This window comes from Bombina bombina, chromosome 12 (genome assembly GCF_027579735.1).
Source record: "Bombina bombina isolate aBomBom1 chromosome 12, aBomBom1.pri, whole genome shotgun sequence".
Classification (NCBI taxonomy): domain Eukaryota; kingdom Metazoa; phylum Chordata; class Amphibia; order Anura; family Bombinatoridae; genus Bombina; species Bombina bombina.
Genome location: NC_069510.1, coordinates 108,335,356 through 108,362,664, shown reverse-complemented (window position 1 = coordinate 108,362,664; position 27,309 = coordinate 108,335,356). Strand labels below are relative to the sequence as shown.

The 27,309-nt window shown below is 40.9% G+C and overlaps 1 protein-coding gene and 1 long non-coding RNA gene across 4 annotated transcripts in view; one reads left to right on the top strand and one right to left on the bottom strand.

The window, feature by feature from the left end:
* SLC25A25 (solute carrier family 25 member 25) overlaps window positions 1-17,711 on the top strand; it is a 63,041-nt gene extending 45,330 nt beyond the window's left edge. The window contains exons 1-10 of one of the 3 annotated variants that reach the window (XM_053695811.1): window positions 3,243-3,487; window positions 11,055-11,181; window positions 11,607-11,694; window positions 12,118-12,229; window positions 12,756-12,914; window positions 14,267-14,419; window positions 14,629-14,736; window positions 14,833-15,000; window positions 15,242-15,392; window positions 16,196-17,711. In XM_053695811.1, coding sequence (XP_053551786.1) covers window positions 3,329-3,487; window positions 11,055-11,181; window positions 11,607-11,694; window positions 12,118-12,229; window positions 12,756-12,914; window positions 14,267-14,419; window positions 14,629-14,736; window positions 14,833-15,000; window positions 15,242-15,392; window positions 16,196-16,380 — 1,410 coding nt within the window. In that variant the 5' untranslated portion in view covers window positions 3,243-3,328 and the 3' untranslated portion in view covers window positions 16,381-17,711. Of the gene's footprint in view, window positions 1-3,242; window positions 3,488-10,350; window positions 10,708-11,054; window positions 11,182-11,606; window positions 11,695-12,117; window positions 12,230-12,755; window positions 12,915-14,266; window positions 14,420-14,628; window positions 14,737-14,832; window positions 15,001-15,241; window positions 15,393-16,195 lie in introns of those variants that run through there. The other 2 variants (XM_053695812.1, XM_053695810.1) reach the window with 2 other exon arrangements.
* LOC128642923 (uncharacterized) overlaps window positions 12,911-27,309 on the bottom strand; it is a 45,491-nt gene continuing 31,092 nt past the window's right edge. The window contains exon 3 of the long non-coding RNA XR_008399733.1: window positions 12,911-13,026. This is a non-coding gene — a long non-coding RNA (uncharacterized LOC128642923). The remainder of the gene's footprint in view (window positions 13,027-27,309) is intronic.

Sequence of the window (27,309 nt, the reverse complement as noted above, 5' to 3'; positions counted from 1 at the left end):
AAACTTACTTAGAAGCTGTCAGTTTAGCTCTGTTGAAAAGGTAGCTGGAAAGCCCACTGCAAGTGGAAAATAAGACAATCCCCCCTCCCCCCTCCCCCTTCTTTTGCATATGAAAAGACCATTTACACAAACAGGAGCAAGCTGGAGAAGGTAGCTGACGGTATTCAAATAAAACTTTGGGGCTTGGTTAGGAGTCTGAAAATCAGAGCAATGTTATTTAAAAATAAGCAAAATTATACTTTTTTTTAAAAAAAAAAAACTTTATGGGCTATATAAATAGATCTACAAAACATTTATGCAAAGAAAAAATGAGTGTATAATGTCCCTTTAATGCTTTATCAGTTGTGCAAACTATAAAGACAACAAGGGACTCGGTAAATGTCACATAGCATACAGCCTTTTTCTAGTGGGTCAGAATATACAGTTATATGGCCGGAGCTGAGGGTGTAAATTGTCTGCCCCTGCTTTCATTATTACCTATCACTGCATTGTATAATACTACCAGCCCAGAGTGAGAGGTCAGTCATTGTGTGCCAATCATCGTGGAAAATTTGTCATCACTACGGAAGGCGAACTTGTGCACTGATCAGTCCCTTATCTCGGTCACCTGATTGCCTAATCTTGATCAGCTTGCGTCATAGGTTTTATCCCCTAATTATTAACTATTTCCCTATTCAGTGACCTCTGTACTGTCCTAATTCAGAAGACCTTGTTTTTGCTTAACCCGTGACATTGGACTTGCACCAAAAAGCAATATGGTTGACTGCCACGACACTTGCTTTGTAAGATGCCATAGTTATGCGTCTCCCGTTTAGCGTGCTACTATAAGTACCTTTTTAATTACCTCGCTTTACTAGAAACCTTGAATTGCTGGGGTTGGCAAATTGTGTTTTTTTTTTTTTTTTTTCTCTAAAATTTCATCCCATGTCTCAAATTAAAGGGACATTTTTAAAGTAGGTTGTTTGTGCACAGTATATATCTCTATACAGTATATCATTAGTTATTCGCTGTTTTACAAAAGATCTCCACCCAAATTAAATTTTATGTAAGCACTGGTTTTCTAAGCAGTGTTTTTGCAGCCCAGGGAAAGCTCCCTGTGGCAAGTCAGGGACAGATATAAATGAGCTCCTTCACTGATCGCTGTGTACCATGTTGCAGGGTCAGTTTATAGATCCTGCCCAAATAAAGTAGATTGCAATAGTTTTCCCTTACAACTAGTTATATATTTTTTAATTACATTTTGAGTTCTGATTATCCCTTTAATGAAAGGCACAGAGATGGATCTAAAAATGCAGTTATATTAGTCATGTACCCACCTATATATTTTGCAGTGATAGTATCTGCAGTATTGATGACGTTGTAAATCAGGGCTGAACAAACCCAGGAACCAGGGAGCCACTGGCTCTTAGAATTTTAGCCCAGCTCCTAATTTTTTTTTAATTATTCTCCATAAATCAATACCACAGTCTGGCTCCTCAATATTTTTACTGGCTTCTAAATTTTAAACTGATTTGTCAACCCCTGGTGTATATGCTTGATTAAGGTAAGATACGAAATGACTGCAGATTTTCTTTTTTTTTTAAATAGTCTGCTTCCTACCTTTTTGCATATGTACCTGTCCCATTGCTTTTGAGGTATATGGCTTATATATTCCTAAATTGTATTGTTGGTCAAATTTACTGTGATCAAATTTAACAGGGCAATTCTGTAGAACTATCACACACCCCAGGGTCTGACAATCCCTGGAAGTCTGAGTAAATTTCAGCAGTCTTAATTTCTTTATATTTTGTACAGTTTCTGTATTTATAATTGGATATTATTCAACGTCTGGAAAATAATGCATAGCTAGCTATGTTTTATGCACATTTTCATGCTGTAATATAGTCTGTGTATGCCTCAGTTAAGTCTGTTGATTTTTCTATCATATTACATTAAGACTGTGATGTCACAAGGGAATAAAAATAAACTGCTGTCACATGAATTGTAAAAATAAACCAGGGTGTCCCAAAGCATTTAACGTAGGCAATAAGTTTTTAATTACATGTCGTGATTTGGGTTTCTCATTTCAGTACACTACTGGGTTTAACTTCCAATGTTGTCTGGATTTGTAAGGTTAACTTTTTTTAAAGCTCTATCTATCATATCTTTGCTTCACTCTTCTGATCTCAATGGGGGGGGGCGGGGGCGAAGAGAGGCCATTTTGGGGTTGGGGTAAAGTATAGGGAAGCATTGCATTTAGAAAGGTGAAGCTATATCATAGCTTATTAAATGGGTACATACTGCACAAAACGTCTATAAAACGCCCTTTAACCCCATATTGAGCTTGATTTATCAATTAAGGGCCGACAGGGGGCATATATATTCGCCCCGAGTTCTTCTCTGGCGGCACCAATGTGCGGCCCGAATTTTAACAAGCACTATTTTGCGCTCCTGTGCAACCTCGCCTCCTGCCCACGCACAGCGAATCAGACAGGCACAGCCAATCGCACACAGGCAGGAGTAGTCGATTGTGTAGATTGAGGGTAGGAAAGCGGCGGTCTGATTGCTGCATGAAGAATTGTGACTGCAGGTTCTGTTGTGAGAACCTGCAGTCAAAGGAAGGAGAAGGCTTGATAAATCAAGCTTGTGGGGATACACAGATATTGGTGAAATGATAAAATGACTATGCATACTAGCTTTTTGCATGAATTCTCTAACCTTATGTTCCTTTTGTTTGCTAAGTTTCATTGAGGCTCTATCCCTATAGATCAGATTTTCTCATAATGTCCCATAATGCATTGCAACCCTCTAGCAGCCAAGTGGTAACTTTTTTTTTTTTTTTAAGCAGATTGATGCAAATGCTATACATAATTTTATTATAGATATAGATAGATATAGATATATAGTGTGTGTGTGTGTGTATATATATATATATATATATAATATCTATCTGTTGATCCATTCTATTTAGTTCCCCATAACATTTTGTTACCACATCCCTAACCTTTTGTGATCCCTCGTGAGATGCTTCTAAACTAGCAGTCACAAGGATGCTTTACTCTGGGAGCCTCCTGTGCTGGCTGCACGTCAGCTGGATTGCACTGTACGTGTTTGACGAAACCCTTCTTGACTCGCCCCAAACAGGATTGGCCAGCCTTAGAAGGCTGGGTGTACCAGACTCTCTCTTCTCATTGGAAGGGGCTGGTCTAAGCCAGCCAATAGCAACTCAGACAGCACCTCTAAGGCTTCTGACCTGCCGGCATCTGCAGTTAGATTGTAAAGGAATTGCAGCTTCTGAAAGACTAGGGTCCTCGCTGTATACTCTGTGCAGGTGATAGCCACCTCCACAATGTTTTGTCTGAGTCTCTATGTGCCTGTGCTGGACCAGTCTCAGGCTGAATTTCAGTATTTTGAGTCAGACGAACTTCCATCCGAGCTCAAATCTATCTTTAGTCTCAGCCTTTTTATCCCATCTCAGGAATTTTCTACCTATCGAGAGTGGAGACAGGTGAGTGACCTGTATATTCTTAGGAGCACAGATTATGTGCAACCTTCTGTGTATAGCGTGTTCTCATGTAACTTTTCTATATGCGTGGCTTTACCATTGTTTAAAATGTAACTTGCAGTGTCTGGAAATGAGTCATCGGAACTCTCTAGGTCAGGGGTGGCTGCAGAGATTTCAAGTGCAACTGATGCTGTTTCAATTCATTTGAAAGTGTGCAGAAATTGGACAATTTTTTTACAGTTCATTTCTGTGCATTTCCATTTATTTGCGTTACAAATTCTCTCATTTTAATATCCGATAACAGCAGAGTTCATTTGGTTAATGTAGAAAAGCTTTATAAAGTAGCGTTCGCTTTGGCTGATGCCATTTTACAGGCGCAACATGTTAAAGGAACTGTTTTAATGATCGTTTGCTGGGTTCCTGAGTCAGGAGTGTTTTTTGTGTTTTTTTGCTTTCTCTGGAGGATACGGTGTTTGTACTACTTAGCTCTGTGTGTGTATAGCAATGTATTTAGGATTATTTTTTTAAAAAAAAATTTCATTATGCCTTCACAGTTTCTGTGTAACTTTAACAAACTAGGCTCTTACTATATATGTGTATCTTTTATAATTATTAGATTGTACTTTGCATGTCTTTTAAAAAAAAAATAATTAAAATACAATAAATATATAAATAAAAAAAAATATATATATATATAATTTTCTCTTAGTGTTCTCTACAGAAAATTGCCGGGTGGGGGCAGTGCAATACCTAGTAGTAAGAGAGATAGATATAGATAGATATATAGATATAGATATAGATGTATATGTATATATATATGTGTATATATATGTATATGTATATGTGTATATATATGTGTATGTATATATATATATATGTGTATATGTGTATATGTGTATATATATGTGTATGTATATATATATGTGTATATATATATGTGTATATATATATATATATATATATATATGTATGTGTATGTGTATATATATATATGTATATATATGTGTATGTGTATATATATATATATGTATATATATGTGTATGTGTGTATATATATATATATATATATATATATATATATATATGTATATATATATATATATATATATATATATGTGTATGTATATATATTTCTTCTGTTAAGTGTGATCAGTCCACGGGTCATCATTACTTCTGGGATATTAACTGCTCCCCTACAGGAAGTGCAAGAGGATTCACCCAGCAGAGCTGCATACAGCTCCTCCCCTCTACGTCACTCCCAGTCATTCTCTTGCACCCAGCAACTAGATAGGTCGTGTGAGAGGACTATGGTGATTATACTTAGTTTTATATCTTCAATCAAAAGTTTGTTATTTTAAAATAGCACCGGAGTGTGTTATTACCTCTCTGGCAGAGTTTGAGGAAGAATCTACCAGAGTTTTGCTATGATTTTAGCCGGAGTAGTTAAGATCATATTGCTGTTCTCGGCCATCTGAGGATTGAGGTAAACTTCAGATCAGGGGACAGCGGGCAGATGAATCTACATAGAGGTATGTAGCAGTTTTTATTTTCTGACAATGGAATTGATGAGAAAATCCTGCCATACCGATATAATGTCATGTATGTATACTTTACACTTCAGTATTCTGGGAGAATGGTACTTCACTAGAATTACACTGTAAGAAAGACATAAAGCTGTTTAATAACTAGAGATTATGTTTAACGTTTTTGCTGGAATGTAAAATCGTTTTCATTTACTGAGGTTCTGAGTGAATAAATGTTTGGGCACCATTTTTCCACGTGGCAGTTGCTTAAATCTGTTTTTTCTGTTTCAATTTATTAATTTTTAACTGTCATAGATCTTCTGTGCTTCTTAAAGGCACAGTACGTTTTAATATTATTCTATTTGAATTGTATTTCCAAGTTGCAAGTTTATTTGCTAGTGTGTTAAACATGTCTGATTCAGAAGATGATACCTGTGTCATTTGTTGCAATGCCAAAGTGGAACCCAATAGAAATTTATGTACTAACTGTATTGATGCTACTTTAAATAAAAATCAATCTGTACAAATTGAACAAATTTCACCAAACAACGAGGGGAGAGTTATGCCGACTAACTCGCCTCACGTGTCAGTACCTACATCTCCCGCTCAGAGGGAGGTGCGTGATATTGTAGCGCCGAGTACAGCTGGGCGGCCATTACAAATCACATTACAGGATATGGCTACTGTTATGACTGAAGTTTTGGCTAAATTACCAGAACTAAAAGGTAAGCGTGATCACTCTGGGGTGAGAACAGAGTGCGCTGATAATATTAGGGCCATGTCAGACACTGCGTCACAGGTGGCAGAACATGAGGACGGAGAACTTCATTCTGTGGGTGACGGTTCTGATCCAAACAGACTGGATTCAGATATTTCAAATTTTAAATTTAAACTGGAAAACCTCCGTGTATTACTAGGGGAGGTGTTAGCGGCTCTGAATGATTGTAACACAGTTGCAATACCAGAGAAAATGTGTAGGTTGGATAAATATTTTGCGGTACCGACGAGTACTGAGGTTTTTCCTATACCTAAGAGACTTACTGAAATTGTTACTAAGGAGTGGGATAGACCCGGTGTGCCGTTCTCACCCCCTCCGATATTTAGAAAAATGTTTCCAATAGACGCCACCACAAGGGACTTATGGCAAACGGTCCCTAAGGTGGAGGGAGCAGTTTCTACTTTAGCTAAGCGTACCACTATCCCGGTGGAGGATAGCTGTGCTTTTTCAGATCCAATGGATAAAAAGTTAGAGGGTTACCTTAAGAAAATGTTTGTTCAACAAGGTTTTATATTGCAACCCCTTGCATGCATTGCGCCGATCACGGCTGCAGCGGCATTCTGGATTGAGTCTCTGGAAGAGAACATTGGTTCAGCTACTCTGGACGACATTACGGACAGGCTTAGAGTCCTTAAACTAGCTAATTCATTCATTTCGGAGGCCGTAGTACATCTTACTAAACTTACGGCGAAGAATTCAGGATTCGCCATTCAGGCACGCAGGGCGCTGTGGCTAAAATCCTGGTCAGCTGATGTTACTTCTAAGTCTAAATTGCTTAATATACCTTTCAAAGGGCAGACCTTATTCGGGCCCGGGTTGAAAGAGATTATCGCTGACATTACAGGAGGTAAAGGCCATGCCCTGCCTCAGGACAAAGCCAAAGCCAAGACTAGACAGTCTAGTTTTCGTTCCTTTCGTAATTTCAAAGCAGGAGCAGCATCAACTTCCTCTGCACCAAAACAGGAAGGAGCTGTTGCTCGCTACAGACAAGGCTGGAAACCTAACCAGTCCTGGAACAAGGGCAAGCAGACTAGGAAACCTGCTGCTGCCCCCAAAACAGCATGAATTGAGGGCCCCCGATCCGGGATCGGATCTAGTGGGGGGCAGACTTTCTCTCTTCGCCCAGGCTTGGGCAAGAGATGTTCAGGATCCCTGGGCGCTAGAGATAATATCTCAGGGATACCTTCTGGACTTCAAATACTCTCCTCCAAGACAGAGATTTCATCTGTCAAGATTGTCAACAATCCAGACAAAGAAAGAGGCTTTTCTACGCTGCGTACAAGAGCTCTTGTTAATGGGAGTAATCCATCCAGTTCCACGATCGGAACAGGGACAGGGGTTTTACTCAAATCTGTTTGTGGTTCCCAAAAAAGAGGGAACTTTCAGACCAATCCTGGACTTAAAGATCCTAAACAAATTCCTAAGAGTTCCATCGTTCAAGATGGAGACTATTCGGACAATTTTACCTATGATCCAAGAGGGTCAGTACATGACCACTGTAGATTTAAAAGATGCTTACCTGCACATACCGATTCACAAAGATCATTACCGGTACCTAAGGTTTGCCTTCCTAGACAGGCATTACCAGTTTGTGGCTCTTCCATTCGGATTGGCTACAGCGCCAAGAATCTTCACAAAGGTTCTGGGTGCTCTTCTGGCGGTACTAAGACCGCGGGGAATCTCGGTAGCTCCATACCTAGACGACATTCTGATACAAGCTTCAAGCTTTCAAACTGCCAAATCTCATACAGAGTTAGTGCTGGCATTTCTAAGGTCACATGGATGGAAGGTGAACGAAAAGAAAAGTTCACTCGTTCCACTCACAAGAGTTCCCTTCCTGGGGACTCTTATAGATTCTGTAGAAATGAAGATTTACCTGACAGAGGACAGGCTATCAAGACTTCAAAGTGCTTGCCGCACTCTTCATTCCATTCAACACCCGTCAGTGGCTCAATGTATGGAGGTAATCGGCTTAATGGTAGCGGCAATGGACATAGTACCCTTTGCACGCTTACACCTCAGACCACTGCAACTGTGCATGCTAGGTCAGTGGAATGGGGATTACTCAGACTTATCCCCTTCTCTGAATCTGGATCAAGAGACCAGAAATTCTCTTCTATGGTGGCTTTCTCGGCCACACCTGTCCAGGGGGATGCCATTCAGCAGACCAGACTGGACAATTGTAACAACAGACGCCAGCCTTCTAGGTTGGGGTGCCGTCTGGAATTCCCTGAAGGCTCAGGGACTATGGAGTCAGGAGGAGAGTCTCCTGCCAATAAACATTCTGGAATTGAGAGCAGTTCTCAATGCCCTCCTGGCTTGGCCCCAGTTGACAACTCGGGGGTTCATCAGGTTTCAGTCGGACAACATCACGACTGTAGCTTACATCAACCATCAGGGAGGGACAAGAAGCTCCCTAGCTATGATGGAAGTATCAAAGATAATTCGCTGGGCAGAGTCTCACTCTTGCCACCTGTCAGCAATCCACATCCCGGGAGTGGAGAACTGGGAGGCGGATTTCTTAAGTCGTCAGACTTTTCATCCGGGGGAGTGGGAACTTCATCCGGAGGTCTTTGCCCAAATACTTCGACGTTGGGGCAAACCAGAGATAGATCTCATGGCGTCTCGACAGAACGCCAAGCTTCCTCGTTACGGGTCCAGATCCAGGGATCCAGGAGCAGTCCTGATAGATGCTCTGACAGCACCTTGGGACTTCAGGATGGCTTACGTGTTTCCACCCTTCCCGTTGCTTCCTCGATTGATAGCCAGAATCAAACAAGAGAGAGCATCAGTGATTCTAATAGCACCTGCGTGGCCACGCAGGACTTGGTATGCAGACCTGGTGGACATGTCATCCTGTCCGCCTTGGTCTCTACCTCTGAAACAGGACCTTCTGATACAGGGTCCCTTCAAACATCAAAATCTAACTTCTCTGAAGCTGACTGCTTGGAAATTGAACGCTTAATTTTATCAAGACGTGGGTTTTCTGAGTCAGTTATTAGTACCTTAATACAGACTAGGAAACCTGTTACCAGAAAGATTTACCATAAGATATGGCGTAAATACCTACATTGGTGTGAATCCAAAGGTTACTCTTGGAGTAAGGTTAGGATTCCTAGGATATTGTCCTTTCTACAAGAAGGTTTAGAAAAGGGTTTTTCTGCTAGTTCATTAAAGGGACAGATCTCAGCTCTGTCCATTCTGTTACACAAACGTCTGTCAGAAGTTCCTGACGTCCAGGCTTTTTGTCAGGCTTTGGCCAGGATTAAGCCTGTGTTTAAAACTGTTGCTCCACCATGGAGTTTAAACCTTGTTCTTAATGTTTTACAGGGCGTTCCGTTTGAACCCCTTCATTCCATTGATATAAAGTTGTTATCTTGGAAAGTTCTATTTTTAATGGCTATTTCCTCGGCTCGAAGAGTCTCTGAATTATCAGCCTTACATTGTGATTCTCCTTATTTGATTTTTCATTCGGATAAGGTAGTCCTGCGTACTAAACCTGGGTTCTTACCTAAGGTAGTTACTAACAGGAATATCAATCAAGAGATTGTTGTTCCTTCTTTATGCCCAAATCCTTCTTCAAAGAAGGAACGTCTACTGCACAACCTGGATGTAGTCCGGGCTCTAAAATTTTACTTGCAGGCAACTAAGGAATTCCGACAAACGTCTTCTCTGTTTGTCATTTACTCTGGGCAGAGGAGAGGTCAAAAAGCTTCCGCTACCTCTCTTTCTTTTTGGCTTCGTAGCATAATTCGTTTAGCTTATGAGACTGCTGGACAGCAGCCCCCTGAAAGAATTACAGCTCATTCTACTAGAGCTGTGGCTTCCACTTGGGCCTTCAAGAATGAGGCCTCTGTTGAACAGATTTGCAAGGCTGCAACTTGGTCTTCGCTTCATACTTTTTCCAAATTTTACAAATTTGACACCTTTGCTTCGTCGGAGGCTATTTTTGGGAGAAAGGTTCTTCAGGCAGTGGTTCCTTCTGTATAAAGAGTCTGCCTATCCCTCCCGTCATCCGTGTACTTTTGCTTTGGTATTGGTATCCCAGAAGTAATGATGACCCGTGGACTGATCACACTTAACAGAAGAAAACATAATTTATGCTTACCTGATAAATTCCTTTCTTCTGTAGTGTGATCAGTCCACGGCCCGCCCTGTTTTTAAGGCAGGTAAATATTTTTTAATTTATACTCCAGTCACCACTTCACCCTTGGCTTTTCCTTTCTCGTTGGTCCTTGGTCGAATGACTGGGAGTGACGTAGAGGGGAGGAGCTGTATGCAGCTCTGCTGGGTGAATCCTCTTGCACTTCCTGTAGGGGAGCAGTTAATATCCCAGAAGTAATGATGACCCGTGGACTGATCACACTACAGAAGAAAGGAATTTATCAGGTAAGCATAAATTATGTTATATGCTACCCAAAGGATAAATTTAATTGCATAATTTAACAAATTTCATGATAATTTAAGCAATAAAAGCGTTTAATTTTTGGCTTAAAGTTATTTAGCTGTGTGGTGCACTTATTAAAAAGGGCTCGGGATATCGGTCGGTGTGTATATATCATATCTCAAATATGACAGGGTGGTATCACCTTCCCAGGGCCACAGTTTGATGGGCAGCTTTCCGCAACGTCTTGTTCTGAGCCCGGCTATCTTTAGCACTTGGTGTCCCTGGGAGTCTTGTGACAGCAATTCATACATTTTACAAAGGTCACTGTAAATCTCTCCCTCTTGCTGATCTCTCTCCTCTTAGGCAGTAACGGCTCGGGAACCTTGTGTCCTTTTAACCCCTTCCATGCCGGGCACATTGTTTGCCTAGTGCTGGCTTGTGTATCTCTTCTGACTTCTAACTCCTATTTTTTTTTTTTTTTCCCCCTTTTAAAAACATGCCGCTACTTGATGAGCGTGTTGTATCGGCATATCCAGTTCAGTGCAGTTCTCACTTGATACAGAGGGAACAGATAGACATTAACCTGTTTTTGTGTTTGTGTTTTTTTTTTTTTTTTTTGCTCTAAGTCCTAAATTGTAACAGGTTATTTTTGTAGATAAAATCTGACCACAGTGTATCTCTGTATATAGATGTATAAATATTGAATAATACTGATCATAGTCCCATTTGTGACCATGTATGTATGATTTTTTTCAACCTATATCCACATATAAAATCTTACGCTAATTAAAGTGTTTTGGGACTCTTGCTAGATTACATTCTTGCAATAATATTGTAACTTGTTCTACATTCTAAATTTTTTTTTTTTTTTTCCCTTATCAGAAAATTGTGAAAGCTGGGGACAAGGACCAGGATGGGCAGCTAGACTTTGAAGAGTTTGTTCACTACCTGCGTGATCATGAGAAGAAGCTGAGACTGGTCTTTAAAAGTCTGGACAAGAAAAATGACGGTAATATTCATTGCATCCTGAATATGTTATACTATGCAGTTGCTGTTCTGTGACCCCGGATTGCTTTGTTTTTACTATGTCTCCAATGAAGAGAGAATTTTTTTTTTTTTTTTTTTTTTTTACATTTTTAAACGTGACCCCTGCTGCTTGCTTGCTTCATGCTATGAGTGACACCCAGAAGTAGATAGGTGTTCGCTGAATATACTATGCACTGTATACTTAACATGCAAGAATTGCTAAATTAATTTAGATTTAAGATCACTGTAGTGCAGGTTAAGCTACATAAAAATGTTCTGGTTTCTAATGAGTCTGCAGTTGGCTCAAAGCTGATTAATAAAAAGAATATATATAAAAAAAAAAACGCTACAGAACTTTTTACATTCAAAAATGTTAATTGCTGTGGTGTGTTCATGGTCTCTCCGCAGGACGGATTGATGCTCAGGAGATCATGCAGTCCCTCCGAGACCTGGGAGTTAACATCTCAGAGCAGCAGGCAGAGAAGATTTTGAAGAGGTAATTATTCATGGCTAGCATTACTTATTTTTTTTTCTCCTGTCTGCGTCTGCCCCTAGTTCTGTATCGGGTATAATCCGGTTAGTTCGCCTTCCAAAAACGTAACCCAATCATACCATATGCCTGATGCTGCCACAAATAACTTGGCATGTATTAACGTTGGCACCCTATTCATCTTGGCAGTGACTTAAGCCCTATTTGCCCACTGGAAGGTTTAATCTCTTACTTGTGCTGTCTTTTCCCTTTTGCTTCTGTCTATATGACCATCAGAATTAGGACGGGCAACCGATGGGGACCTGTCACCCAGTAAGTACGCCTTCCTAATGTCTCACCCCTTTGTCTCGTGCTGTGTGGTTCATTGGTCATAAGAATCCCCCGCACCGTTTTTTGTGTTGTAAGAGTTCTCCTGTATTTGTTTTCTAGCATGGATAAGAATGGAACCATGACAATAGATTGGAATGAATGGAGAGATTATCACCTGCTGCATCCAGCAGAAAACATTCCGGAGATCATCCTGTACTGGAAGCACTCTACGGTAAGACCTAGCCTCCTTAATTTGCTGCTTTTTTCATGGCCACTGTGATTTTTAAATACAAAATGATGGTGCTTTAGGTTGTTAAATGACCTGCCCTTGCGCCACACCTATAGTTTTATAGCCTGCCACATTAATGTTTCTTGTTCCCTGTAGTTATAGTTTTAAGAGCGTGAGGGGGCGGTGTTATGTTTTAGACCAGACAAAATAATGTAAATAACCCTGGGCCAAATCTTGTGGGCCATTATATGCTACATGATGCAGAATGGAACTAGTCTTGGTCAGCCTCTACCAGTTTATTCCACTCCCCAAAGCTACTGATGTGTGTAGCCCGATGTGTTTCTCCCCCCCCTCCCTTTACATATCTTGAGTTTGCAGAAACCTGTGTTAACAGTTGGTCAGATTTCTCAGGAGGTTGAGGCTGTTTCAACTGCTCTGAAAAAGTTGCTTTCAGATCATGTCTTATACATATTGGCATGATACTACTGGGCTGACGGATGCTGATCCCTTATCGCTTCTCCCAATGCAGATCTTTGACATGGGAGAGAACTTGACAGTACCAGATGAATTTACAGTAGAAGAGAAGCAGACGGGGATGTGGTGGAGACACCTTGTTGCTGGAGGTGGTGCTGGGGCTGTCTCTCGTACTTGTACTGCTCCCCTGGACAGACTGAAAGTTCTCATGCAGGTAGGTGTGCCAAGTCCCTTCTTTGTAAATCTTGCACCAGCTTGTAGCTTTGTTCCTCATTCAGTCTGTACAGTGTACATAGTATTTTGCAATGTGCTTTTACAGGTTGTTCCTAGAAGCAAAAAAAATTGAGTTATTTATGTGAAAGGGAGAAATGTTAGACTTTGATCAGTCTTGTTACATCATTCTTATTCTGGAACAACTACATAGAACACAGTAGGTTTGCCTTTGGCCAAAGGCCATAGTGGCACTCGGAACACAATGAACGCTGCCTGGTCATCTGTATAGTCAAGATATTAGATAAAAATGTTCACTGACTTATCACGTGGGGCTACCAAATGGATTTCTCAATTTTCAGATGAATGTTCAGAATATTATTTTATTATTATATATAGAAACATTAAAGTTCTACATTTTTAAAGGGACATTTGTGCAAATAGAAAATTATTTACATTTTATTATTGCACTGTCCCTTGCCTATAACTACAGTCAGCGCCAGAGCAGCAATGCACTACTCTGAGCCATCTAAACGCATCTGGTGAGCCAATGACAAGCAGCATATATTGTCCCACATTCGCCATCTAGCTCCATGTAGCGTATTGTTCCTCCAGAGTCTACCTAGGTATGCTTAAAAGAAAAGAAACGGAGAGAGAAGCACATTAGTAAATTCCACTCTTAAAGTGTCAGGCTCTATATGAATCACAGCAGTTTAACTTTCATGCTCCTTTATATAATGTGAAATCTTTTTGGTAGCCACCTTACAGTGCATGATCATATAACAATGGTATGAGTGCCAACTTGGTGCATGGCTACAGATGAGCAGGAACTGTGCAGTTGTCTCCTCCCTTATTCAGACTAACCCTTATGGTTGATATCTCACTTGGTACCCACAGCATATTTCTTTTCTATAGAAAATTGCCAAGTTTTATATCTGCACCTCAGTTCTTCAGAGACTAATTTATAGGTGTTTAATAACTGCACAGGTAATAAAGGCTGGGCTTATCAGTTTGCACTATGCTTTTCCTTGAGATAAAATGGGTAAAGGTCTAGCACCCTACAGGTCAGAGAGTTTGTAAAGGTAGAATATGCTGAACTAATATATCAATGTATATTTTTAGAAGCAGATTTGCCTGTAATCACAAGTGTGTTTTTTGCAGTTTGCTACAGTAAAGATTTCAAGTAGTGACGTTGATGTCTGTATTTACACACAGCACATTGTGTTGCTCATTTGGTTAAAACCGATAATGAGCATTCTTATCGGGATTATACATTTTCCCACAAACAAGCAGCAGCCATTGTCCCCGGCTTAGCGATGGCGTCTGAACATGCTTCTTGTGTTGTCCCCTACACAGGTTCATGCGACTCGCAGCAATAACATGTCCATTGTGGGGGGCTTCGCTCACATGATCCGAGAAGGTGGGTACCGCTCGCTGTGGCGTGGGAACGGCATTAACGTGATAAAAATCGCTCCAGAGTCTGCAATCAAATTCATGGCATATGAGCAGGTAAGGCTTTACTCTTAGTCTATTAATCCACTTGTTTGAATTATTTTGCCGTCTATTAATTTTGAGGAAGGGTTACAGAACATTTTGGTTGATCATTCAGGACATCTAGTGGATTTGCTTTGATCATATGCACCTTTTTTTATTTTATATCTGTTTTAATTTTTGAAGTATTTCACTCCATTATTACATATTCTTTCTGCTTTTCACAGATAAAACGTCTAATTGGAAGTGACCAGGAGATATTGGGAATCCGTGAGCGACTTGTAGCTGGTTCTTTGGCTGGTGTAATTGCCCAGAGCAGCATTTATCCCATGGAGGCAAGTACCGTTTTTCTCCTCTCTCCCCCCCTTCCCTTCCCCAATAAAACGCTCTTGTTCCATGACTTTATTTTGATAGTCTCTCCTTTTTTATAGGTTCTGAAGACTCGCATGGCACTGCGCAAAACAGGACAGTATCAGGGGATTCTGGACTGTGGGAAAAAGATCTTGCTGAAGGAGGGAGTATCTGCATTTTACAAAGGATATGTCCCAAATATGCTAGGGATCATACCGTATGCTGGCATTGACTTGGCAGTATATGAGGTAAGGTTTCTTCTCTTCGCCATATTCAAAATTGTATGTTTGAAAGAAACCTAAGTGTTTGTGCATACTGACATTTCCTATTCCAGATTAGAACTTCTGGGCAGATAATAGTCATTTATTTGATTTTATTCTTAGTCCTATTTTTGCCATTCTAGCTATTCTAAAGCTTGCTAGGAATTTTCATTTGTTAAAATGTGCTCACTGCTTTTACTCATGCCAATTTGTAATTTACTTTTCTTAGACTCTGAAAAATGCCTGGCTACAGCGATACGCCACAAGCAGTGCTGACCCTGGAGTGTTTGTTTTACTGGCATGTGGGACTATATCCAGCACGTGCGGTCAGCTTGCCAGCTACCCACTGGCACTTGTCCGGACACGCATGCAGGGGCAAGGTGATTAGAAGGGCTTTGTTGGTTGTTTAGACACTAAATGAATTACTAGAGCATTCATATGGTATATGTATAAATCGTTCTGCTACTGACTGATGCAAGTGCACATTCCTGCCGACATTGCGCTAGGTTTATATCACTCCTGTAGTTATAACTTGCACTCAAGAACAGGAATTCATTGCCACTTCTGATGAGTACACAGCTGATGAGAAATCAGTAATGACATACACATATCTTAGCAAATAACTGGCTGTGTCCTGCTCAATAATGATGTAGACATGCACCCGGGACTTTAATTATAGCTTTAATCCTTTTGCAGGAGTTAATTATACACACGATTAGGACATTAATATTTTGATTAAATAAGAGCATTTTTAACTGAGTAGAGGAGCAGCTTTATTTGTCTACACAAATGTTATGGTTCTCTAAACATTGTCATGTCCTGGTCATTTTATACGTTAACATTTTGTGGTGTGATATGGTTACCATTAGAGGTTAAGGTAGTGTTGCAGTGGTTTAACCCTTTGGCTGCTTGATATCTGCATCACATTGCTTCATTATATGATCTAGACCTCTGGCAACCAAGGGGCTTAGCCCTAGTCGTGTAGCATTAAGTTATTGCATATAGGCCTCAACATTTTAAGAGTAATGTCCTAAGTAGTGGAACCTCTTCCTAAAGTTAATTCAGTAGGGAGATTTAAAGTGCAACACTGAGGTGTCTAGATATTTGACATTATTTTGCCAAGATAACATTCTGCATTATATTGTGTTACCGGTGAGTAACTTTGTGTTTATTTATTCTTCAGCTTCGGTGGAAGGGGCTCCTCAGGTCTCAATGGTTAATCTATTCAAGCACATCATTAAAACAGAGGGAGCATTTGGACTGTACCGGGGACTGGCCCCCAATTTTATGAAGGTGATTCCTGCCGTCAGCATCAGCTACGTAGTGTACGAGAACCTGAAGCTCACTCTTGGGGTGACCTCTCGGTGATGTCCATGAACACTTGCTGGACTTTTGTACTCTGTCTTGGGGTGCAACTCCCTGAATGTGAAATCTCCTGTTTTCATTCTGTGAATGCATTTAACACTAAATTAAGGAGTTTGTCATAACCCAAGGGCACTCTTGGCATTGCAGCTGTATCTACAGAGCTGTGCCGAGTACAACCCTCATTCCGCCCCTGCTGGGGGTCCGTGTACACCTGGCAAACTGGAGCTATGTTTACAGTGTCTATTATGGCTCATCTTTTAGGTTTTGTCATTTCTTTTACAAAACCCACCAATTTTATTTTTGTGTGTTTGTATCTCTGAAGACGCCATGTATATCCTATGAATGTATTTTTAAGGGTCTCTATACTCCGGCCGTTTTTAATCAACGCATGCAGCTGTACAACACTCTATGCAGGAGCAGAGCATCCGCTTGATACTCCATGCCACCATTTTGCCACTGAAAGAATTGGCCGTGTTAGCTGCTTGCGATTGTGACTTAGTAGTGGCCTTAAGACCTGATTCCTGAAGTCTATACAATTCTAACATTCCCTTCCCACACTAAACCATCGGGGAGTTGCATGGCGTTGGGTGCTGTGTGAGATCGCATTGTATACAGGATCAGTCCAACTGTGGAACAGGATGTCTCACATTCCTCTGATTTTTGTATTGTTTTAACTGCCTAGCATATGTATATTTATTATATATTTATTTAAGAGAGTTAACATTGAGCTATTTTTACAGATGTATAATTATAAGTAGAGTATTGTGGCCTTTTTTTTTTAAATTTCACTAACGTTATTTTATGCGGAAGTTATTTTGCTGATGATACAAATGTCAGAGAATAGCATGTGCCCTTTGTCCAGGTACTAATGTTCTTGCTAAAGATTTCCCTGCCAAACCAGTGACCTTTATCTCTAGTAATATAGTGGAGGGAAGAAACTGTGACCAAAGTCCAAGATTGCATTTTTATGTCTGTGCCGGGTTGAAGATGGGTGCGCAGGGTCTTCTGGAGCAAAGCGTGTATCTGGGCTCCGCAAGCCCATAATCTATTCTGACTTCAAAAGGAAACGTTGCACTTTAAACATAGTTTTTTTGCATTTGGGTAGGTTTGGTGCTCTACATATTTTGTTCCATAACTAACCAACTTATGCGCTGGAGTATCTTAATGACCCATGTAGCTGTTTTTCATTCAGTTTTGCTGCTCTTGAAAGTAATTGAGAAGCCAATGCAAAAAAAGTATAATAGTTACCTGCCTCTTGTAAGTGGCATCTTGTGTACATGCCATAAGTGTGTGTCCTCAAGATCTGCTTAATAAAATTATTTATGATAAAGTGACTTGTGTTTTGTGTTCCTTTTGAATTGCATTCTTAACACAGAACATGCCCCAAGACATTCCGGCCTGTCCTGCTTTAAACCAGATGAGCGTAAACAAAAGCTAGTCTCAGCTCTTATACCTGAACACCTAAGAAAGTGCTGGAAGGAGTGGTCTGTTAATCAGTAAGCTGCTGGTTTTCGTGAGAACGCTCCTTCTGGCCAAAGTACCAGTCTACTGCCATAAATATACATGCTGTCCCTCTCTTGAGGCTAGGTCTGTGCGATGGTGGAATGTATGACTCATAGGGAAGTTCATAGTCGAAAGATCAGCAACCTGTTCATTGCCAGAACACAATCACTGGGCATCAAGTTTTTGTTTGCACAAACCAGCAAAGCCAATTAGAGGCCATATTGCCTGAGCTGTATTCAAGGAAACGTTTTTTTACTAAGGCATGCGCTACTGGTTGACACGGTAGCGTGCAGTAAATCTCCCAATTACAACAATCTTTACAGATGCAAAAGTGTGCTCATTCATGAATACAACTCTAGTGATGTGGCTGATTAGCTGTTGCATCCAAATAGGGATGGGGGGGAATTTCCATACTGGCCAAACTGTGAGCTGCAGATCTTGTCTGTACAATAAATATCCAAAAGATTAAAGAATTTTTCGGGTTGTTAAGCAACATGTTCAAATGTTTTGCTTTATAGTCTAGTGTCCCTTTAATGTGAACCAAAAAAGTGTAAGTTTAAAGAGCTTGCTCTTTTGTATAAAGCAAAAAGCTACCTAGATGGGCTAGAAAAAAAAATGTAACCTGGGTTTTCTTCAAAATGCTTTAAACCAATATCTGGTATATGCAATTTGTAGCATACAGAATTTGTTTCTTGGCCCCTTTAGGGAGTGTGGGACAAAACACAATTTTTACACAGAAACAAGCTGTTTAATGATGTTTAACGTTCTACTACAGGAGCGAGCTGCACTTAGTCTTATGGCGCGGTCGGGCCAGGCTATGACTATACAGCTGGCCCGATGCGCTGAGTAAATATAACAGACCCGCTCAGCAGAGAGCGGGTCTGTGAAACGGCTTTTTTTTTTTTTTTTTTTTTAAATTAATAGGGGAAATTGTTTTATAAATGTTTGGCTAATATAATGTTATATAATTCTGCACTATGTGCAGAATTATATAACATTATTTTTAAGGTTTACTGTCCCTTTAAGGTTCAAGGCATACAAACAATAGATGTCACTTAAAGGGACACTGTACCCAATTTTTTTTCTTTCATGATTCAGATAGAGCATGACATTTTAAGCAACTTTCTAATTTACTCTTAAATTTTCTTCATTTTCTTGGTATCTTTATTTGAAATGCAAGAATGTAAGTTTAGATGCCGGCCCATTTTTGGTTAACAACCTGGGTTGTTCTTGCTGATTGGTGGATATATTCTTCCACCAATAAAAAACAAACAAAAAACTGCTGTCCAGAGTTTTGAACAAAAAAAAGCTAATGCCTTTTCTCCAACATAGGTGTGTCCGGTCCACGGCGTCATCCTTACTTGTGGGATATTCTCTTCCCCAACAGGAAATGGCAAAGAGCCCAGCAAAGCTGGTCACATGATCCCTCCTAGGCTCCGCCTTCCCCAGTCATTCTCTTTGCCGTTGTACAGGCAACATCTCCACGGAGATGGCTTAGAGTTTTTTAGTGTTTAACTGTAGTTTTTATTATTCAATCAAGAGTTTGTTATTTTAAAATAGTGCTGGTATGTACTATTTACTCTGAAACAGAAAAGAGATGAAGATTTCTGTTTGTAAGAGGAAAATGATTTTAGCAACCGTTACTAAAATCGATGGCTGTTCCACACAGGACTGTTGAGAGGAATTAACTTCAGTTGGGGGAACAGTGAGCAGACTTTTGCTGCTTGAGGTATGACACATTCTAACAAGACGATGTAATGCTGGAAGCTGTCATTTTCCCTATGGGATCCGGTAAGCCATTTTTATTACAGAGTAAATAAGGGCTTCACAATGGCTTGTTAAGACTGTAGACATTTTCTGGGCTAAATCAATTCATATATAACATATTTAGCCTTGAGGAATCATTTAATATGGGTATTTTTGTAAAATAATATCGGCAGGCACTGTTTTAGACACCTTATTCTCTAGGGGCTTTCCCTAATCATAGGCAGAGCCTCATTTTCGCGCCGGTATTGCGCACTTGTTTTTGAGAAGCATGACATGCAGTCGCATGTGTGAGGAGCTCTGATACATAAAAAAGACTTTCTGAAGGCGTCATTTGGTATCGTATTCCCCTTTGGGCTTGGTTGGGTCTCAGCAAAGCAGATACCAGGGACTGTAAAGGGGTTAAAGATAAAAACGGCTCCGGTTCCGTTATTTTAAGGGTTAAAGCTTCCAAATTTGGTGTCCAATACTTTTAAGGCTTTAAGACACTGTGGTGAAATTTTGGTGAATTTTGAACAATTCCTTCATACTTTTTCGCAATTGCAGTAATAAAGTGTGTTCAGTTTAAAATTTAAAGTGACAGTAACGGTTTTATTTTAAAACGTTTTTTGTACTTTGTTATCAAGTTTATGCCTGTTTAACATGTCTGAACTACCAGACTGTGTTCTGAATGTGGGGAAGCCAAGGTTCCTTCTCAATTAAATAGATGTGTTTTATGTGACACTGAAAATGATGCCCAAGATGATTCCTCAAGTGAGGGGAGTAAGCATGGTACTGCATCATTCCCTCCTTCGTCTACACCAGTCTTGCCCACTCAGGAGGCCCCTAGTACATCTAGCGCGCCAATACTCCTTACTATGCAACAATTAACGGCTGTAATGGATAATTCTATCAAACATTTTAGCCAAAATGCCCACTTATCAGCGTAAGCGCGACTGCTCTGTTTTAGATACTGAAGAGCATGAGGACGCTGAGGATAATGGTTCTGATATGCCCCTACACCAGTCTGAGGGGGCCAGGGAGGTTTTGTCTGAGGGAGAAATTTCAGATTCAGGGAAAATTTCTCAACAAGCTGAACCCGATGTGATTACATTTAAATTTAAGTTGGAACATCTCCGCGCTCTGCTTAAGGAGGTGTTATCCACTCTGGATGATTGTGAGAATTTGATCATCCCAGAGAAACTATGTAAAATGGACAAGTTCCTAGAGGTCCCGGGGCCCCCAGAAGCTTTTCCTATACCCAAGCGGGTGGCGGACATTGTAAATAAAGAATGGGAAAGGCCCGGTATACCTTTCGTCCCTCCCCCCATATTTAAAAAATTGTTTCCCATGGTCGACCCCAGAAAGGACTTATGGCAGACAGTCCCCAAGGTCGAGGGGGCGGTTTCTACTTTAAACAAACGCACCACTATACCCATAGAAGATAGTTGTGCTTTCAAAGATCCTATGGATAAAAAATTAGAAGGTTTGCTTAAAAAGATGTTTGTTCAGCAAGGTTACCTTCTACAACCAATTTCATGCATTGTCCCTGTCACTACAGCCGCGTGTTTCTGGTTCGATGAGCTAGAAAAGGCGATCGATAGTGATTCTCCTCCTTATGAGGAGATTATGGACAGAATCCGTGCTCTCAAATTGGCTAATTCTTTCACCCTAGACGCCACTTTGCAATTGGCTAGGTTAGCGGCGAAAAATTCTGGGTTTGCTATTGTGGCGCGCAGAGCGCTTTGGTTGAAATCTTGGTCAGCGGATGCGTCTTCCAAGAACAAATTGCTTAACATTCCTTTCAAGGGGAAAACGCTGTTTGGCCCTGACTTGAAAGAGATTATCTCTGATATCACTGGGGGTAAGGGCCACGCCCTTCCTCAGGATAGGTCTTTCAAGGCCAAAAATAAACCTAATTTTCGTCCCTTTCGTAGAAACGGACCAGCCCCAAGTGCTACGTCCTCTAAGCAAGAGGGTAATTCTTCTCAAGCCAAGCCAGCCTGGAGACCAATGCAAGGCTGGAACAAGGGAAAGCAGGCCAAGAAGCCTGCCACTGCTACCAAGACAGCATGAAATGTTGGCCCCCGATCCGGGACCGGATCTGGTGGGGGGCAGACTTTCTCTCTTCGCTCAGGCTTGGGCAAGAGATGTTCTGGATCCTTGGGCACTAGAAATAGTCTCCCAAGGTTATCTTCTGGAATTCAAGGGGCCTCCCCCAAGGGGGAGGTTCCACAGGTCTCAATTGTCTTCAGACCACATGAAAAGACATTCTTACATTGTGTAGAAGACCTGTTAAAAATGGGAGTGATTCATCCTGTTCCTTTAGGAGAACAAGGGATGGGGTTCTACTCCAATCTGTTCGTAGTTCCCAAAAAAGAGGGAACATTCAGACCAATCTTAGATCTCAAGATCCTAAACAAGTTTCTCAAGGTTCCATCGTTCAAAATGGAAACCATTCGAACAATTCTTCCTTCCATCCAGGAAGGTCAATTCATGACCACGGTGGATTTAAAGGATGCGTATCTACATATTCCTATCCACAAGGAACATCATCGGTTCCTAAGGTTCGCATTCCTGGACAAGCATTACCAGTTTGTGGCACTTCCGTTCGGATTAGCCACTGCTCCAAGGATTTTCACAAAGGTACTAGGGTCCCTTCTAGCGGTTCTAAGACCAAGGGGCATTGCAGTAGTACCTTACTTGGACGACATTCTGATTCAAGCGTCGTCCCTTCCTCAAGCAAAGGCTCACACGGACATTGTCCTGGCCTTTCTCAGATCTCACGGGTGGAAAGTGAACGTAGAAAAAAGTTCTCTATCTCCGTCAACAAGGGTTCCCTTCTTGGGAACAATAATAGACTCCTTAGAAATGAGGATTTTTCTGACAGAGGCCAGAAAATCAAAACTTCTAAACTCTTGTCAAATACTTAATTCTGTTCCTCTTCCTTCCATAGCGCAGTGCATGGAAGTAATAGGTTTGATGGTAGCGGCAATGGACATAGTTCCTTTTGCGCGAATTCATCTAAGACCATTACAACTGTGCATGCTCAGTCAGTGGAATGGGGACTATACAGACTTGTCTCCGACGATACAAGTAGATCAGAGGACCAGAGATTCACTCCGTTGGTGGCTGTCCCTGGACAACCTGTAACAGGGGATGAGCTTCCGCAGACCAGAGTGGGTCATTGTCACGACCGACGCCAGTCTGGTGGGCTGGGGCGTGGTCTGGGGACCCCTGAAAGCTCAGGGTCTTTGGTCTCGGGAAGAATCTCTTCTTCCGATAAATATTCTGGAACTGAGAGCGATATTCAATGCTCTCAGGGCTTGGCCTCAGCTAGCAAAGGCCAAGTTCATACGGTTTCAATCAGACAACATGACGACTGTTGCGTACATCAACCATCAGGGGGGAACAAGGAGTTCCCTGGCGATGGAAGAAGTGACCAAAATCATTCAATGGGCGGAGACTCACTCCTGCCACTTGTCTGCAATCCACATCCCAGGAGTGGAAAATTGGGAAGCGGATTTTCTGAGTCGTCAGACATTTCATCCGGGGGAGTGGGAACTCCATCCGGAAATCTTTGCCCAAATTACTCAATTGTGGGGCATTCCAGACATGGATCTGATGGCCTCTCGTCAGAACTTCAAGGTTCCTTGCTACGGGTCCAGATCCAGGGATCCCAAGGCGACTCTAGTAGATGCACTAGTAGCACCTTGGACCTTCAAACTAGCTTATGTATTCCCGCCGTTTCCTCTCATCCCCAGGCTGGTAGCCAGGATCAATCAGGAGAGGGCATCGGTGATCTTGATAGCTCCTGCGTGGCCACGCAGGACTTGGTATGCAGACCTGGTGAATATGTCATCGGCTCCACCATGGAAGCTACCTTTGAGACGAGACCTTCTTGTTCAAGGTCCGTTCGAACATCCGAATCTGGTCTCACTCCAACTGACTGCTTGGAGATTGAACGCTTGATCTTATCAAAGCGAGGGTTCTCAGATTCTGTCATTGATACTCTTGTTCAGGCCAGAAAGCCTGTAACTAGAAAAATTTACCACAAAATATGGAAAAAATATATCTGTTGGTGTGAATCTAAAGGATTCCCTTGGGACAAGGTAAAAATTCCTAAGATTCTATCCTTTCTTCAAGAAGGTTTGGAGAAAGGATTATCTGCAAGTTCCTTGAAGGGACAGATTTCTGCCTTGTCTGTGTTACTTCACAAAAAGCTGGCAGCTGTGCCAGATGTTCAAGCCTTTGTTCAGGCTCTGGTTAGAATCAAGCCTGTTTACAAACCTTTGACTCCTCCTTGGAGTCTCAATTTAGTTCTTTCAGTTCTTCAGGGGGTTCCGTTTGAACCCTTACATTCCGTTGATATTAAGTTATTATCTTGGAAAGTTTTGTTTTTGGTTGCAATTTCTTCTGCTAGAAGAGTTTCAGAATTATCTGCTCTGCAGTGTTCTCCTCCTTATCTGGTGTTCCATGCAGATAAGGAGGTTTTACGTACTAAACCTGGTTTTCTTCCGAAAGTTGTTTCTAACAAAAACATTAACCAGGAGATAGTCGTGCCTTCTTTGTGTCCGAATCCAGTTTCAAAGAAGGACCGTTTGTTGCACAATTTGGATGTTGTTCGTGCTCTAAAATTCTATTTAGATGCTACAAAGGATTTTAGACAAACATCTTCCTTGTTTGTTGTTTATTCTGGTAAAAGGAGAGGTCAAAAAGCAACTTCTACCTCTCTCTCTTTTTGGATTAAAAGCATCATCAGATTGGCTTATGAGACTGCCGGACGGCAGCCTCCTGAAAGAATCACAGCTCATTCCACTAGGGCTGTGGCTTCCACATGGGCCTTCAAGAACGAGGCTTCTGTTGATCAGATATGTAAGGCAGCGACTTGGTCTTCACTGCACACTTTTACTAAATTTTACAAGTTTGATACTTTTGCTTCTTCTGAGGCTATTTTTGGGAGAAAGGTTTTGCAAGCCGTGGTGCCTTCCATCTAGGTGACCTGATTTGCTCCCTCCCTTCATCCGTGTCCTAAAGCTTTGGTATTGGTTCCCACAAGTAAGGATGACGCCGTGGACCGGACACACCTATGTTGGAGAAAACAGAATTTATGTTTACCTGATAAATTACTTTCTCCAACGGTGTGTCCGGTCCACGGCCCGCCCTGGTTTTTTAATCAGGTCTGATATTTTATTTTCTTTAACTACAGTCACCACGGTATCATATGGTTCCTCCTTTACGTCGGTCGAATGACTGGGGAAGGCGGAGCCTAGGAGGGATCATGTGACCAGCTTTGCTGGGCTCTTTGCCATTTCCTGTTGGGGAAGAGAATATCCCACAAGTAAGGATGACGCCGTGGACCGGACACACCGTTGGAGAAAGTAATTTATCAGGTAAACATAAATTCTGTTTTTTCAAATAAAGATAGCAAGAGAATGAAGAAATTGATAATAGGAGTAAATTAGAAAGTTGCTTAAAATTGCATGCTCTATCTGAATCATGAAAGCAAAAAAATTAGGTTCAGTGTCCCTTTAAGACAATAAATGTTAAAATAACTTCAACGCAAATAGCCAATATAAGTCAGGAATGATGTAATTGCATGCTTATATGACAAATTATAAATTTAGTATACACATTGTTTGCCTGTCAAACTATATACCTCCAAAATTACCCATGAGGCCACTCTTGCACCTCCCTGTAATATAAAAGATGCAACGCTATAGCAGGTAATCTTTAACAAAAGGAGACTTGCGTCCCAGATAGTGAACCTCATTTTACTTAATATATCCTATTCCCCTGCTGTGTCTTAGGAATGTAAGATGGGAAAATCACACCCCTAGTAAGAAAATGTGGCCACTTTTGGGTAGGACGACTATGGCAGAATATAAAAGTCGCTTTAGAACAGAGTATAAATAAAACCAAGCATATTCATTATAGATCAACTGAAGGAAAATGTGTAAAGCTATATGGGTCAATCTATAGTGAAAATAAAGTATTCAATTTTGATCCAAAATGTAAACGAGATCAAACATTTTCACTATATATTAACATTAAATATTATGAATATCCTTAAATGGACCCATCTATTTAAAAATGGAAAAAAACTAAATGGTAGACAGGAACTACTCTTGCACTCTTATCGCCTATTGCACTTGCACTCTTATCGCCTTATCGCCTATTCTAGAGCTTATGTAGTGACGTCTAGGGATTCCAGGGCACCATATCATACCTTCTAAAAAGTTCTAAGCAACCTCTGAAATATATTGAATGCAGCATTTATCTTATTGTTAGCTATGACAAGTGACATATCCTATTTCTATGAACAATTATATATCAACTATGGATGTGTACAGTATATAAATCTTTGCTGCCACCCATTGGAGAGAAGTTGTATGTTAACTTTTTTTTGGTACAATCTACTTTTGGACTAAAAACCATTAGAATACACAATGGTATAGGAATATGAATTTTAGGAGTCTGTTGTATCTCCCAAAATGACATCACGTAACAATTAGACTCAAATATAACATATCAAACACAAAGATCTGAGAAGATAAATAGAAAGTACTAGCCCTGAATTCAACATGTTTTGTGCTTCTAGAATATAGTAATATATACACTAGCTACATCTTTAGCTTGTATATTTACAAAGAAGAAGAATACTATATATGCAGGAAAAAAGGTAGAATTATGGGCAGTAAAAATAATTATCCCACACACATAGAGCTTAAACCATAAGACATTTATAGATCATAGATAAGACTGTCTTGCCCAGCTCAAAGACACAAGGATTGGGGAATGACAGTTTGTCATGGAACTGCTAACTAGAAATTTCAGACATCTATGTCTTCATAAAAGATTCCTTCTATTAGTTATGAACCGAATACAGTTAGAAGAATCTGCCATATAAATGAGACATTATCCCCCATAAATGACCTTAACCTCTTAAGGACATATGACGGAATTTTTCCGTCATAAAACAATTGAACAAACAGAAAGCTGTGTCCTTAAAGGGTTAAGCCGTCCTACCCCACACCAGCTCTCCAAAGCTCATGTCCCAGCAAAACTGTATACTGTTCCGGCCAGGCACAAAGATCGTTTCCACTGAGTCTCCAATTATAGAGCTGCAACACTGGGGTCATCTTAGTCACTCCTAGGTGGCCTGAGCAAAGACTCTGTTATGGTAACATAGCTGCCAAGTCTTGGTCCTGTGGTTAGGACCACACCACTGACCTCGCCAAAGCAAACAAGCCTTCCAGATCTCGTTGGTCACCACATAAGTCAGCCAGATCTTCCCTGCGACCCCCCTGTTGTCTCACAATCTACTCAAGAGGGTCGGCTACATCCTTCGTGGTATTGGTCGGCTTCACCCAGTATTTGGGGGGGGGGGGGGGGGCGGGGCGGTAGTTATGTAGTAGCCTAGGTCTTAGTGACAACCGGTGTCAACATATGATACTTGCATCCATAGTAGAATAGAATCCACCAGAGGCCTCATAGCCTTACTGAAGAGCATAGGCCAGGATAGTGAGCACAATATAAGCTCCCAAACATCTTCAAAAGTAGCGGTGAGACAGATTTCATATAGGGATCTTGATTGCCGATCATCAATAAGCAAAGAAAATATATATATAAAAGATAATAGAAGCCATGTTGGAGTCGGCTCTCACAGCACATATCCTGCTGCTT